Source organism: Anoplolepis gracilipes, chromosome 17 (genome assembly GCF_047496725.1).
Source record: "Anoplolepis gracilipes chromosome 17, ASM4749672v1, whole genome shotgun sequence".
NCBI lineage: Eukaryota > Metazoa > Arthropoda > Insecta > Hymenoptera > Formicidae > Anoplolepis > Anoplolepis gracilipes.
Genome location: NC_132986.1, coordinates 5,979,882 through 5,992,947, shown reverse-complemented (window position 1 = coordinate 5,992,947; position 13,066 = coordinate 5,979,882). Strand labels below are relative to the sequence as shown.

General features: G+C 37.6%; 2 protein-coding genes across 5 annotated transcripts in view; one reads left to right on the top strand and one right to left on the bottom strand.

Moving 5' to 3' along the window:
- The window catches only part of Lolal (longitudinals lacking protein-like), a 180,810-nt gene that overhangs the window by 61,824 nt on the left and 105,920 nt on the right, over window positions 1–13,066 (top strand). The window lies entirely within an intron of this gene.
- Window positions 6,476–7,462, bottom strand: LOC140675156 (cilia- and flagella-associated protein 276). Its single transcript, XM_072909276.1, has 3 exons — window positions 7,247–7,462; window positions 7,033–7,173; window positions 6,476–6,889 (listed from the first exon to the last, which is right to left on the bottom strand). Exons 1-3 carry the CDS (start codon window positions 7,451–7,453, stop codon window positions 6,650–6,652), a joined length of 588 nt encoding a protein of 195 aa, XP_072765377.1. The 5' UTR covers window positions 7,454–7,462; the 3' UTR covers window positions 6,476–6,649.

The window sequence follows — 13,066 nt, the reverse complement described above, 5'->3', positions numbered from 1 at the left end:
GAGAACGTGAGCGATCCTCACGCCAGCTTCCAAATACATTTTCGTCGTTCGACGTAAATTCTACCGCGCCGTAACTTTTTTTATCTTGTTTTCTCACACAGCTGACCAATTCTCGAAATATTTGCAGGTATCATAATAAATGATAGATTATTGTTAAATGCTCACGATATAGCGTCTCGAAGTTATCATTTTGTTCACGAATTCTTTTGTAAATTTCGAATTGATTTCTTTTTTTAGAAGAACATATTTAACCCAGAAAGTAGGGGGAAAAATGTCATTTTTTAGCAACTTAGAGTTTATATTTTTATATTTTTTACCTACAATTACATATCTAAAATTAATATTTTATTTTAAGTAAAAAGAAAGATGTATTATAAAATTATTTATATTTAAACACGTTTTAGTTTTTTTATCATCTAATTTTTATATAATATTAAATTTTTTTTATTTTTAATTATTAGTAATTTATTGAATATTTAAACTTTAATATTGATTCAATTTGCTTTAGCATATTATTTTAAGAAAGAAATGATAATATTTATAATAAATAATAGAATCTTTATAATAGCAGTCTTTTCGAGAGACATAAACTGTATTTGCCACCAAATATTCTTTAATATGATCTTGCTAAAGATACCTCTGCTAAACGGGTATAATAAACATTGATGATAGTTATGATATACGCATATATGAATTTTTTCCTGCGTTCTCGATAACCGCGAGTCAGATGACAACAATCAATGATAAGATTATGAGAGATAAAGAGGCATCTATTTCTGCCATTTTCAAAACAGACAAGGCGGCTATGTGTGAGTGTATGATTATAACTTATTATAATATTAAATTCTGTCATATATAATATAAATTACAGCGTAATACAAAACAAATTTATTCATTTTATAAACAATGGAGAAAATACAATTTTAAACAATATCTAAAACGATATATAAAAAATGTAAAACATGGTTTGAAATAATTATATTACATTTTATATAATTTGCTTTAAAATATAATGTCAGGCACACGCACAATAAAAAAATGGAGTCAAGAAAAAACCAATCAAAAGACAAATAGCAAAATAAAATCTCACACAAAATGATTGGTCCTTATCGTTGAGTTGGAAGAAGTATTTATAACTTTAAAATTATATAATTTATATTAATAATAATATATTGATATAAAATAATATAAATAAATGATATAAAATAATATAAAAGATCTATACCTTTATTAAAACAAATGTGAGCTGATTAATCGTCAATAGTTTCATCTTAAATTAAAATATTTGCATTATTGTTAAAGTTTGAATTGCAATAACTTTATTGTATGTATGTTTTATCTTATTCTTACTTTTAATTATATCTCATCTGTTCTTGAGTTATTGCACATGTCGTAACAGTCAATTTTTAATTAATCTTTTATCCTTCTATGACATTGTCCGTAATCGCCAGATAAGGAACAAGCTCGCTTTGACGACCTTGACGTACGTCAGTCACCCTCGTGGCTACGGTAATTGTTACGTGTCCCGCCCTTCCGAATGTCATACATATGGGACGTATAGATATGTTATACATGTCGCATATTCGCATCCGTCAGATTTTCCGCGTCTGTGAGTCGACGCGACGTGCGCTCTTCATAGGCGACTGTAGGGAAAAACTTCAGGGGTGAAAACACGCAGGGGATGGCGGCAATCTCCGTCGAAACGCGTTTCTCACCAACCACGCGGCGGTTGGAAACGAAATATCCCGCGATTTTATTCACGAGAGATATGGATATCTACTCTATATCTCGAAGAGATATGTAGATTTAATAAAATATTTTTAAACATGAAATATAATTTATATAAATAATAATATAAAGAGACTTATTGTTAATTATATAAATATAGAAAGGCTAAATCGTATAAAATAATATTAACTGTAAATGAAATATTTTAAAAACTACATTTTTTATATTTAACATTATATGCACTTTAGAATATTTGTGCAGATCTGACAGTGATTTGTATGAGTATAAAATTTTCGCGTATTGTTGTTGCAAAATCAATCATATCTACAATATATAACCATTTCCTCTCGCTAATAATTTGCATGGTCGAGATGTGTCGCGAATGTACGAGGGAGTCGAGATGGCAGAAACAACCCTCGGAGTTGCGTCGCGTCGGGGCACGCACGGAGGGGCGACGAGGACGCGTGTTCGCGTTCCCACGTGATGCCGGGGGTCGTATCGGCGTACACGTACACTCTCATTGTATGCCGTTGTTCCGTCACGTTTCTCACTCGCGCGGATTCTACACCGATATTTGCCTTACTCGCGGCTGTAAGTGGGCGCGACCGATCTACGACAGACAATCTCGAAATTCTGCACAAATAATCCAGCGCCGCTCATAACGATACGATTTCCCGTTCGTGTGCGTTGTATTCTCGTCGTTCTTGCATTCTCGTCAAATGGCAGCTTTATTAAATGGGATTGAGTTTCGTTTGAAGCAATTATTTTATTATATAAATAGTACTGAAAGTATATATCTTACTTTTTATTTTCCCTATATTTATTAGGATTAATTTTTGAGTTTTTGCAATGTATATAAATGTAAAAAAAACTTAACTTACTATATAAAAACAAATAATTTTACTATAATTAATTGGTGCAAAATTTTATTTTTTGCTTTTTTTTCAATAAAATTTCATTTTATGTCATTGCGTTTACAACAATAATTTATTTATTATAAAAAAGAAGAAGATTAGTTTGACTGAATAAATTATAAATTAACAGTAAATATAATTAACAGTACTTGCAATAACAATAAGACAAGTTTGAAGCAGATTATTCCTCGGACTAGGTATTTGAAGAGAGCGGGAGTAGAGAGCGTTAATTAACTAAAATCAGGTCCGGATAATCGAAATAATCTCCGGGGCCACAACGAGAGGGGATTAGGCGTCTACCGAAATACTAATCCATTTGTTATACACCACCAGCAGTAAAATCTATCTGCTCGGGCGCGCTTCTAGAACGTTGTTATTTTAGGTGATATCTGAGAGTATCGTTGAGGAGACGCGAGAGGAGCGAGAAGAGAGGGAACGGTGAATAGATTGAGGAGAGATGGAGAACGGTCGTTGTCGCGCAGGTTGTGGGTCGAGCCTTAGCGAGGGAAGCGCCTGAGGGCCCTCGAAGGTAATCTTGGCTCGTTCGCGGAGGGTTGCATTTTGATCCCTGGAGCTTCCGCCGTGGCACGATCTCTCCGCGCCACCACTGCGTCCGGGCTCATGCATTTACTATAATTAGAACTCCCTAATTAACGAGCAAACGTCGCACGGGGCTGTCGTAATCTCGGGCTTGACCTTCCACCGTCGTTTAGACGCCTTTTCTCGCCCCGCGTTTTAATCCGCTTTTCTCTTCTCTTTCCTCTCTTGCTTTTCTCGCCCTCTTCTCCTTCCCTCAACGCCGTCCGCTCGTACGCGAAAGATCAAGAAAAAGTGGGAACTGCGCGCGGTACTAAAATTTATTTCGCTTTTTTTATTTTGAGATTAGAGGATACGCGATGCGTTTGTTCGACGGTTATCAAAAAGAAGATATGCCGTTCAATTTTGATTTTATTTATATGTAAAAAATTATATTCAATAAAAAATGTTTTACTATTGGTTATTTATTTATATTTTTGTGATATTGGAGACTAATATGGAGATGTATAATAGTGTAGGATATAATTTTTGCGAGTTTGTAATATTGTGTTTTGTATATAAATCGTGAAAATGTTTGTGCATTCCTGAAATATATTTTTAGCTGATCTTTTCTCATTCAACAGTAGTCTTTTAAAGTTTGTGCAAGAAATGATAACATGGCAAACGTTTGTTCCCACTACATTCGAGATCATGATGTCAACCCCTGACACTCGTGCCAAACGGAATACCCCTTTCCCGTGGGACGAGTTGTTTTAAAATAACTTTAAAACATTGAGTAAACACCACTCTGGCGCGTGTGAACATATTGTGCAAAAATTAAAAAATAAGCTTCCTAAGCTGTCACCCTCTGATAGGTCTACTCGTTAGGGAGAGTGGCCTTGTGGTCGAGCGTAGGCTGAGAAATAAAAAATAAACTGAGATCAGGAAATTTTTTTATAGGATTATTTCATTTGAATAATAATAAGATTGTTACAATATGAGATTTTTATTTAAGTTTATTGGATACAGTTAAAGTGTATATATAAAGAAGATATACATGTGTGTGAATTAACATAAATTTATATACAGAAAATAAATGTGTTACAAGAGTTATACATCACAAAGTTGCGGAAATATCAATAAAAAATATCAATAAAAACTCCCTATAAAAGAAAACTTAGTTTATAAAATTAAAAATATTATACAATATAGTTTACGATAAAATTTGAATATTTTCCTCTTTATCATTATTATTTTATATACGTTTTTAAAACTGCTGCGTGTATTCTCTAATGTAATTTTCTCATATAATGTTTAGAGAATGTATATCATTTAGTAGTTGAGAAGCAATATAAATTTAAAAATGGAAAGTTACATATGACGTCTGGGGTTAATTTAGTGTGGCGCTGCTTATTATTCGCTATGTCATTTGCGGCTTCTATTTAACTGAAATGACGGTGGAAGAACGGATCCGAAAGGAACGATAAAACCCGACGGGTGGTGCCAGTGTGCACCGCGCTGATAAATATAACGTAACAAGTTCAGTGGAATAACAGCTTCATCCCGGAGGGATCAATGCGACTTTGCTTCGACTTTCACGCAGAATTTCCTTCTGGAAAAGTGTACGCGTGAAAGAATCGAATAGATAGAGCAAAGTCAGTCTAAGCATAGTTTTCACGACAGCAACATCATCGTAACATTGTTTATGTTATTATCTACATGAAAATGTTTTTAAAAATGCTCTGCCAATTCAAATCAATTTTTAAATATATATTTAATACATTTAATATATTGTATATTTATATAAAATTAGTAGTCGTGTGTTTCTTTTAATACGCATCGTGTATATTATCAATCGATTTAATTCTTAATCAGTTTCAGTACGGAATAAGCACTAGTGCATTTTGTGTACGATGACCTTTTGTCAAGTGCGAATATCATTCTGGAATGTTACAAATAACGTGCAACTGATGCTTTTTATCTACATTGATTGTGTTCCGCGGGATAAATGGCGAGCGACCGTTAATTTGCAATGACGAAGAAACCTTCCATTTCCTTAACGGGGGCGGCAAAACCACGCGACCGTAAAAAGTAAATTAAATAAGAATTAAATACAAATAAAACCGCTCAGCCAAGTAATTGGCTGGTAACCTCGCTCGTTGCCTGACGACCGTCTGAGATCGTTCTACCCTTATACCATCTCTCTCCCTCTCTCTCTCTTTCTGCTACTACCGGGAAAGAAAAAGGATCCGTGTCAATAGACACGCGCCGCGACGTAATCCGCAGAAAAATTACTATCTTTGGAACTGCTGAGTTTACGATTAATTGAAAAAATCACCAACGTATTTTCCTGACTTTACACATTAATTATAATTAATCCGAGATAATATTGTAATATGATATTAAGTCGGGGGAGATTAATAAAAGTTAAATTGTAGTAAATTGTAGTAAATTGTATTATTGTAACTGTAAGATAATACAACTAGTCTGGCAATTTTTAATATGAAAAGTAGTGAAGGAAAGCGAAATGCGCGCGAAAATTCATCACGTCGCGAGGTTTGTCACAAAGTGTTTTAAAGAAGCTAGGAGAATGGGGTCACACACAGAGACAGGAAGGATGACATGCTACGTCTCATAGTCGAGGTAGAGTTTTCGAGGCGGTTGGCGGGGCAATCATGGCCGGATTAGACGTATGTATAAGGATACCGTGTGCTGCCTACTCTCTCTTTCTCTCTCTCTCTCTCTCTCTCTACGTCTGACAGAGAGAGGGATGTCGGAGGGTTGCGAGCCAGGTCAAACGGGTCGCAAGATAGACGTCTGCGCGCGGGGTGAGAAGCATAAATGATATTCCATGAGGAGCATATGCGTGCGGAGATGGCTCCTCCTCCGCGCGCGGGCCCTCGGCAAGGGTGGCTCCGCTGTCATCCCGCTGGCAGCGGGGCGCTGGTTTATTACAAACAAGGATTACCCGGGTAATGGGACATTCTGTCCCTTCGGTTCACTGCCGAGCCGAGACGAGTAGTGAGAAACTTGGTGCGCACTGACTCACGCCTCTGTCTACTCGTTCTGTCCGATCTTTGGCCTGTCTGCGCAGCCTCGGACTGTCAAAGGGGCGACTGGTAACCGGGAGATCTTTGATAGCGATAGCCAAGGCATTCGTGAAGCATTATGTTACTGAGTAAATTTGTCAACACGATCAGATAAGCGTGGATAAAATAATTGTGACACTCAAATATGCCGCGAAGTAATTACAACAATCGACACAATTTAATTGTACATGCTTGCCATGTCTTTGTGATATATGGGAATTTTGCGCGTTACTTTGACGATTTGCTACTTCTCGAAGCGTTCCAAAGCGCAAATCTGGGCAGATTATGCCAATAGCGATAATGGTATTTGTAAAAGCAGGGACTTTATTCGGCAGATCCCAGGTTTCAGCTTAATCCGAACGTTCTCCAAGCGTGCCGCTCAAACACTATCTAAATCCGTGTTTAAATACTGTAAAAAGTTCCGTCGATTTTGCGACTGTATCCGGGATTCGATTGGTCCATATGAGGACCTTCGATATTTAATTTCACGCTGCTCGGATGAATTCTCCTCGGTAAAGTTGGCCCACTATGACACCTCGATTTATCCGCCGATAAAGGTGTCCGAACGATCGATTTAAGTTCCTCGTCCGAATGACCACTCACGTGCATCGGTCTATCTGGTTTAGGCGGTTTCGGAGAAATCTAAAAATATGCATCGACTTGTTTTTGATATATTCGATGTAAAATAAAATTTAACATTGAAATACAGAAAATTAATATAGAAATTTTTAATTGTTGGATATGAACGTTTTGTAATTTGATTCTATATATATACGTATATATACCTTGATCTGATTTCGCATGACGCGCCAAGTTTCTTTGCCGAGCGTTTCCGGTTGCATAGGTACATATATTTTTGACACCAGACAATCTCGACTGTGAGTGTAGACGCTGTTTAGCGCTAAATCGAGAGCGTCATCTGGTACCTGTAAGAATATGTATCAATAAAAGTTATTGTACAAGATACAAAGGTTTGAACTCTGATGTCGAGTGTCAAACCTGTGGTCTGATGAATCGACAATCCCTGCGGATACTGTTCAAGGTATGGTGAGCGAAGAGACGCTCGTGAGCGCTCAACTTGACGTTCCAGTCTCTATCCGACGGCGAGACTTTATCTCCCAACACGGGTCCGCGTGATATCCACGCTCCCTCCCGGGAGACATCTGGCACAGGATAAGGATTCCGCACGTAGAATGCCTGCGCCATTATAGTGCGACCTACCAACATTATTTGAGAATATAAAGCATACGTGCGAATCGATTTACAATGCTGTCACAAATTTTAATTGTTTATTTGTCATTGAATCGTTTGATTAACCGTGAGAAGTATGCAAGAATATATATGTCGATTATTCTTATGTTTCAGAAATTTTAAAATTAAAACTTGTATGTATGTATGTATGTACATGTATATATTGTTAATACAATTTTTATTTTCCTCCTAAAAAATATTTGAAAGTGAAAAAATCAAAAGTAAAAAAATCGGTATAGCTATTTTATTACAGAGTTGAATTTATTTTTATATTTTTTGCATTTTTTTAAATTATAATAATATTTTTGTTTACATTTTTTAAAATATGTTTTTAATGTATCAAAGTGAAAGCATTTGCTACACTTTCTTTCACGTGAATGATCTCGTTGCTCTGTGATTCTCTTTAATTTCTCATAAGTCTCTAGTAAACAATATCAATTCGTTCGGGACATTTCTTAAGAGGCCGCATCCGGTCTGTGTGCTTCTTCGGGATTAAGACGTAACTCCGCCGTGGTTTGACCGAAAGGCAACACTCGAGTTGACTCGCATAGATCATTCATAAATGAGGCCGAGCTTAATTCATGCGAACGGCCTGCATCGCATCACTCTCCACTTATCGTTCCTTCCGCTCGTTCTCGCCTCTGGTATTTTCTAAGGACGAAGCATTCAAAGCTTTCCGAAGTAATTTTACGGATGCTTTCGCGCTGTGAAAGAACCTACTGTGAAATTCGGTCGAAATTTTCCACGAATAATACTATTCACACGCGTCTCTTTTCTATTTGTTCAAATTTAATTGGTCAATTGACTTTGTATCCGGTAGAGAGATGAATTTTATCACGCGCAGCAGTAATTGAATCTAGCAATTGCGAATCGATATGTAATAGTTGTATAATATATACGGGCTGATCTGCAGTTTTCTTGTGAAAGAATAAAAATTAAATCAATTTTTAACAATAAAAATATATTCGAAACAGCTTGAATATTATAGTTTCAATTTTGATACTGATTCTCGTCGCACGAAATAATTTTCTCTAAGATTTCTCTGTACATTGTGTTACTGAAATACAATATGCATGCGATTGTTATGACGTGCATGTTTTGATATAGGATCTTTGAGGAATTTCTCCGAGCGATTCGAAGAATCGCGATTGCATTTGCTGGGCTCTCCCTGCGTTTAACGTGTTTTGCTCAGGAGGTGGTCGGTCAGGGCCAACGCCGACGTCCAATATTAAACCCGCAGTAATTTATGTTAGCGCGAGCGTGCATAATGCTGTTTGTATAAAGCGCTACCGCCACGTGTCGACTCGTGCCGACTCGTATCACTCCCTTCTGTGCTTGTCCTTTAATTCCCGCCGCACTGCGTAGGCGACGCGCAAAATCCCGGCTAGTACGTACGCATGCCATTCTAAATGCATCCTTACATCTCGGATTCTAAGGAGAAAATAATACATGAAGAGAATATAATAATATCCCGCGTGTTAGCAAAGTTTTACATTCTTATTATATAGAGGACACATTTTATTATCAATTTTATAAAAAAAACTCTCTGGTCAACATAATAGAAAACACAATTTGTTGAACTTTTAGAAGAATTTTTCTTTCCATCATTTCCTCTCGCACATTTAATAGGAATTGTAGATATTGTTATATTTGATTCTCTTCTTACAATGCCGAATCGTCAGCGCTGAACGTAATCCTCATATTAACTAAATAAATGTCGGACGTAACGAAAAACTAGCGCCCCTTTATTTCTCGGCAGATGCGCGCTTATTACGCAACGTAGGATCCCTCTTCTCGCGGAGGGTGGAAAGGGCCACGAATCATCTTCCGCGTCATTGCTTGTTCGACCTCTCCTTCGGGGCATCAGCCCGGGTTACACGACGACACGCGTAATCGCGTAATCGCGTAATCGTGGCGCGTGCTGAAGTTCGGGTTGCGGGAGCTTTGCGTGCGTCTACACTGGCGCACGTGCGACGTTGCACACCCTGAATCAACAGCGATCGCGAATCGCACAGATCTATTCGTGAACGTCAAACGGACGCGTCCATCCAAACGGCGGCGAATCCCGGCAGCGCCCGTTTTACGAGAGATAATCGGCGCAACGACCTGTGAACTGGATTATCGTCGACTATCATAAGCGCATCAAGTGCGCTTCGACCGAAATGACGACGCTGATTAAGTAAAATGTTATCGCGGAATTACCATACATGTTCGTGTATTTTCCAAAACAGCAAGTGTTAACTAATTGATTTACGTTAATTATTAATGTTACGATAATTAATATATTGTAGTTACATCGTTTGTGATGAAAGTAGTAGTAAGATAATTTTATAACTTAATACTTTTATAATTTTATCCATTGCATAAGAGATTTATTTAATTATAAGATAAATTCTGGCTCACATAAAAATTTAACGCGTATACTGTATATTTTACTTGAAAAGTAAAGACTCACGTAGAACTACGAGAAAAAAAACATAAGGTCACGCGAATTTTATTTCTTTTTTTGATTTTGTCAACAATATTTACCGTAGCATTGTACAATATCGCGGCTTATTTTGCAGGAATGACCGAGTTTCTGCGGCCGTGTCGAAATTCCGCTTCCCTTTAAATCCTAATCCGGTAATATCCTCGAGCCGATATACCGGCATCGGTAATGGAATCGCGCATTCAAATGGACATCGTTTCCCACCGACGACGACGATGACGGTGGCAGGAGGCAGGTCGCGGTAAGGGACAATGCCATGGGATGATATTGCCAATATTTGGCTTGATTCTGGTGCGAATGTGTTCGACTGTATGCCGAGGGGTTGCGCCCGTTCTCGCACCCCCTTGAAATGGGAGTTGGGTAGGGCGCGTCGGTGTACGTTAGACGCGCGAGCCGATTACCATTTGAATGTCCCTACCGGCGGTCAGCCATTGTCAGGCCTCGTGACACTGACCGCACCTACCTATCTATCTAAGGGCGAGATCCACCTACCCCTTAATCGTCCCCTTTTTGTCGACGACCGACTGTTCCGCGATGATGCTGCGCCGAAGAAAAGGAGAGTCGTCGAGATTCGTTTACACACACATATACACTTTTTACTCTCTCTTAACTTTTTCCACGGTCATTCCGACATTGGTTGTCGACCATCTGAGATAGATCGATGAATGATTTGATAGAAAAAAAAAAAAACGTGATGGAATCGGTCGAACTGGTGGCGCGAATAGTTCGTTCTTGCCGCGAGAAGATGGACGCTTCTAATCGATTGAGTCCAAGGGGCGTTTCGTTGCTCGGCGCACTTTTCCCTTTGTTTCCTCGTGATCTGACATATTTGTCGTTTCACTGGTATTGTGTCCGAACAACGACAGATGATGATGACAAAAGTCGGGAAAGCTTAGAGAGCGCGGTTTTGTTGGAAAACATCCAAACAGATTCGGGAAAACGAAACGCCCCACCGCAGCGTCGATTCAGAATCTAGGGTAACGTTTTCAATGTGTCATCAGAAATTGTAAATTAAGTATATCCTTAGATTTATATAAAAATTATATTATTAAATATTTAAATTATTAATATATAATTATTAATTAACCATGTAAATTTAAATTCTTCACGATCTTGTGATCGTATCATGTGATCTTGATAACTTTGGTCTTTTATTGACACTTTTTTTATTAGCACATGTAATTACATTAATATATAGATATTTAAATATGCGTATATTAATTTTGAAAATATTTATTATTCAATTTTAAATATATACAATTTAAAAATATATATAATATCCTTCAAATGGACATAATATATAACATAACTAACTTTGTTAAAAAAGGGAGAATTAACTAAAACTCGAGCAACTAAAAACGCGTCGTAAGTGTGGTAAGAGATTATATTTGATCGCAGCCGCGAAAAAGTAGCCTTTCATTTGCGATTTTCGCAGATAAATTAGAATTAGTTTCCACGGTGCAGATAGTCCGTGACCCTCCGCCGTGTAGAATAATGTCTTACACCCTGCGTGACCAATGCGACGAAACGAATAGGGCGGATGAGGCGACAGTGCGACAGGTGGCCCGTGAAATCAGTGCACGAGCGCACAGTTTTCTACGACCCTCGTTCGATGCGCTTCATTAAGAAGTTAAGTGCATAATAATTAGAATCGGGGCGCCGATAGGTGACATTAAACGCTCTGTCTTACAATCTATCGTCTGCAATCGCATCGTGTAGCTAATTTATGTGCGATTTAAACTATTGATAAAAAGAATGTTACATCTTTTTTTTTTGCGTTTATTATATAAAAAAAATGAGATTGTCATGAATCAATACAATTTATTTTCGAAAACTACACTACTATAGAAAATATTGATATAATCATTTATAATATAATTATAATTTAAATTATTGTCGCGATAGGTTCTTGTTTGAAAAAAAATAGTGTCCTTCATATACGAAACTTGAAATAATCGAGTAGTATTATCGTTGAAGAAAAAGCGACTCTTCGCATTCATCAAAGAATCCGTGCGTGAAATATTTTTCGGTAAGTATGGAACATTCTGTATACAATGCTCGTGCACAATTTGCATACCGATGATCGAGGGGGGTGCTTGCGCGGTTTCGTGCGTTGCGCGGGCAGACTAGCCGCTGTATTTTAGCATTTCACGTTTGTTTCCATTTAAATGGTAATCGAGTTCATAATGTAATTGTATTCGCCGCGTAAGCCTGGGCTCACCGCAGCGCTACGTCCCGGCCATTGTTTGCATTGTTCTCCTCGCGGCGCGAACAATCCGCGCGCGGCGCAGCCTTTCAGCCTCGCGTTTTGGCGAAATCTAAACCCCTCGGACCGCTCCTCTCGCCACCCATGTCTGATATTTCGCCTCGATGCGAAAACAACGCGTGATGAATGTTTGTCGAGTGTCCATTCGATTGAAAATATTCATATGGATCTAAAATGTTTTTAATCCGTTATTTCATATATGCGTAGCATTAAGCACGCGATACTAATTTTCCATTGTGATGATTATCAAATTATTTTCAAAATACAATAGTACATGATATGTTTCACTAAATATATTTATGTAATGTGTTCTAAGTTTCCGAAATCTATTCTTTTAATATGATTGTTATAAAAAATATATGCTTTGTATAAATAATAATTATACGAAAGATATGTTAATACGCAAAATATTTCTACGTTTATCTAAATTTATATAGAAAATACAATTTTCTTACCTTTTTATTTTTCTCTTGTCTACACCTATAATTGAAATAATAGCGTAGTATAACCGCCACAAATTATTTCTACGTTTTTCCCTTTATTCGGTGACATGATTTTTTTCCACGCAAATTTATAGAGACGAGATAGATCATTGTATAACGTTAACCGGCGTTATCTCGCATAGGAAACGAATCGTTAAACAGCTCACGGAGGACTCGCAGAATCCGCCGAGGTGAAACACGGAGCGACGTCGGTCGGGGGTTGAAACGAGCGAAGGGGGTTGGGCGGTTATATTGTAACGCGAGGGATATGCCCGACAACGTAGCATACGTACACGCATATGTGTGTGTGTGAATGCTGATGCGTGCGTATT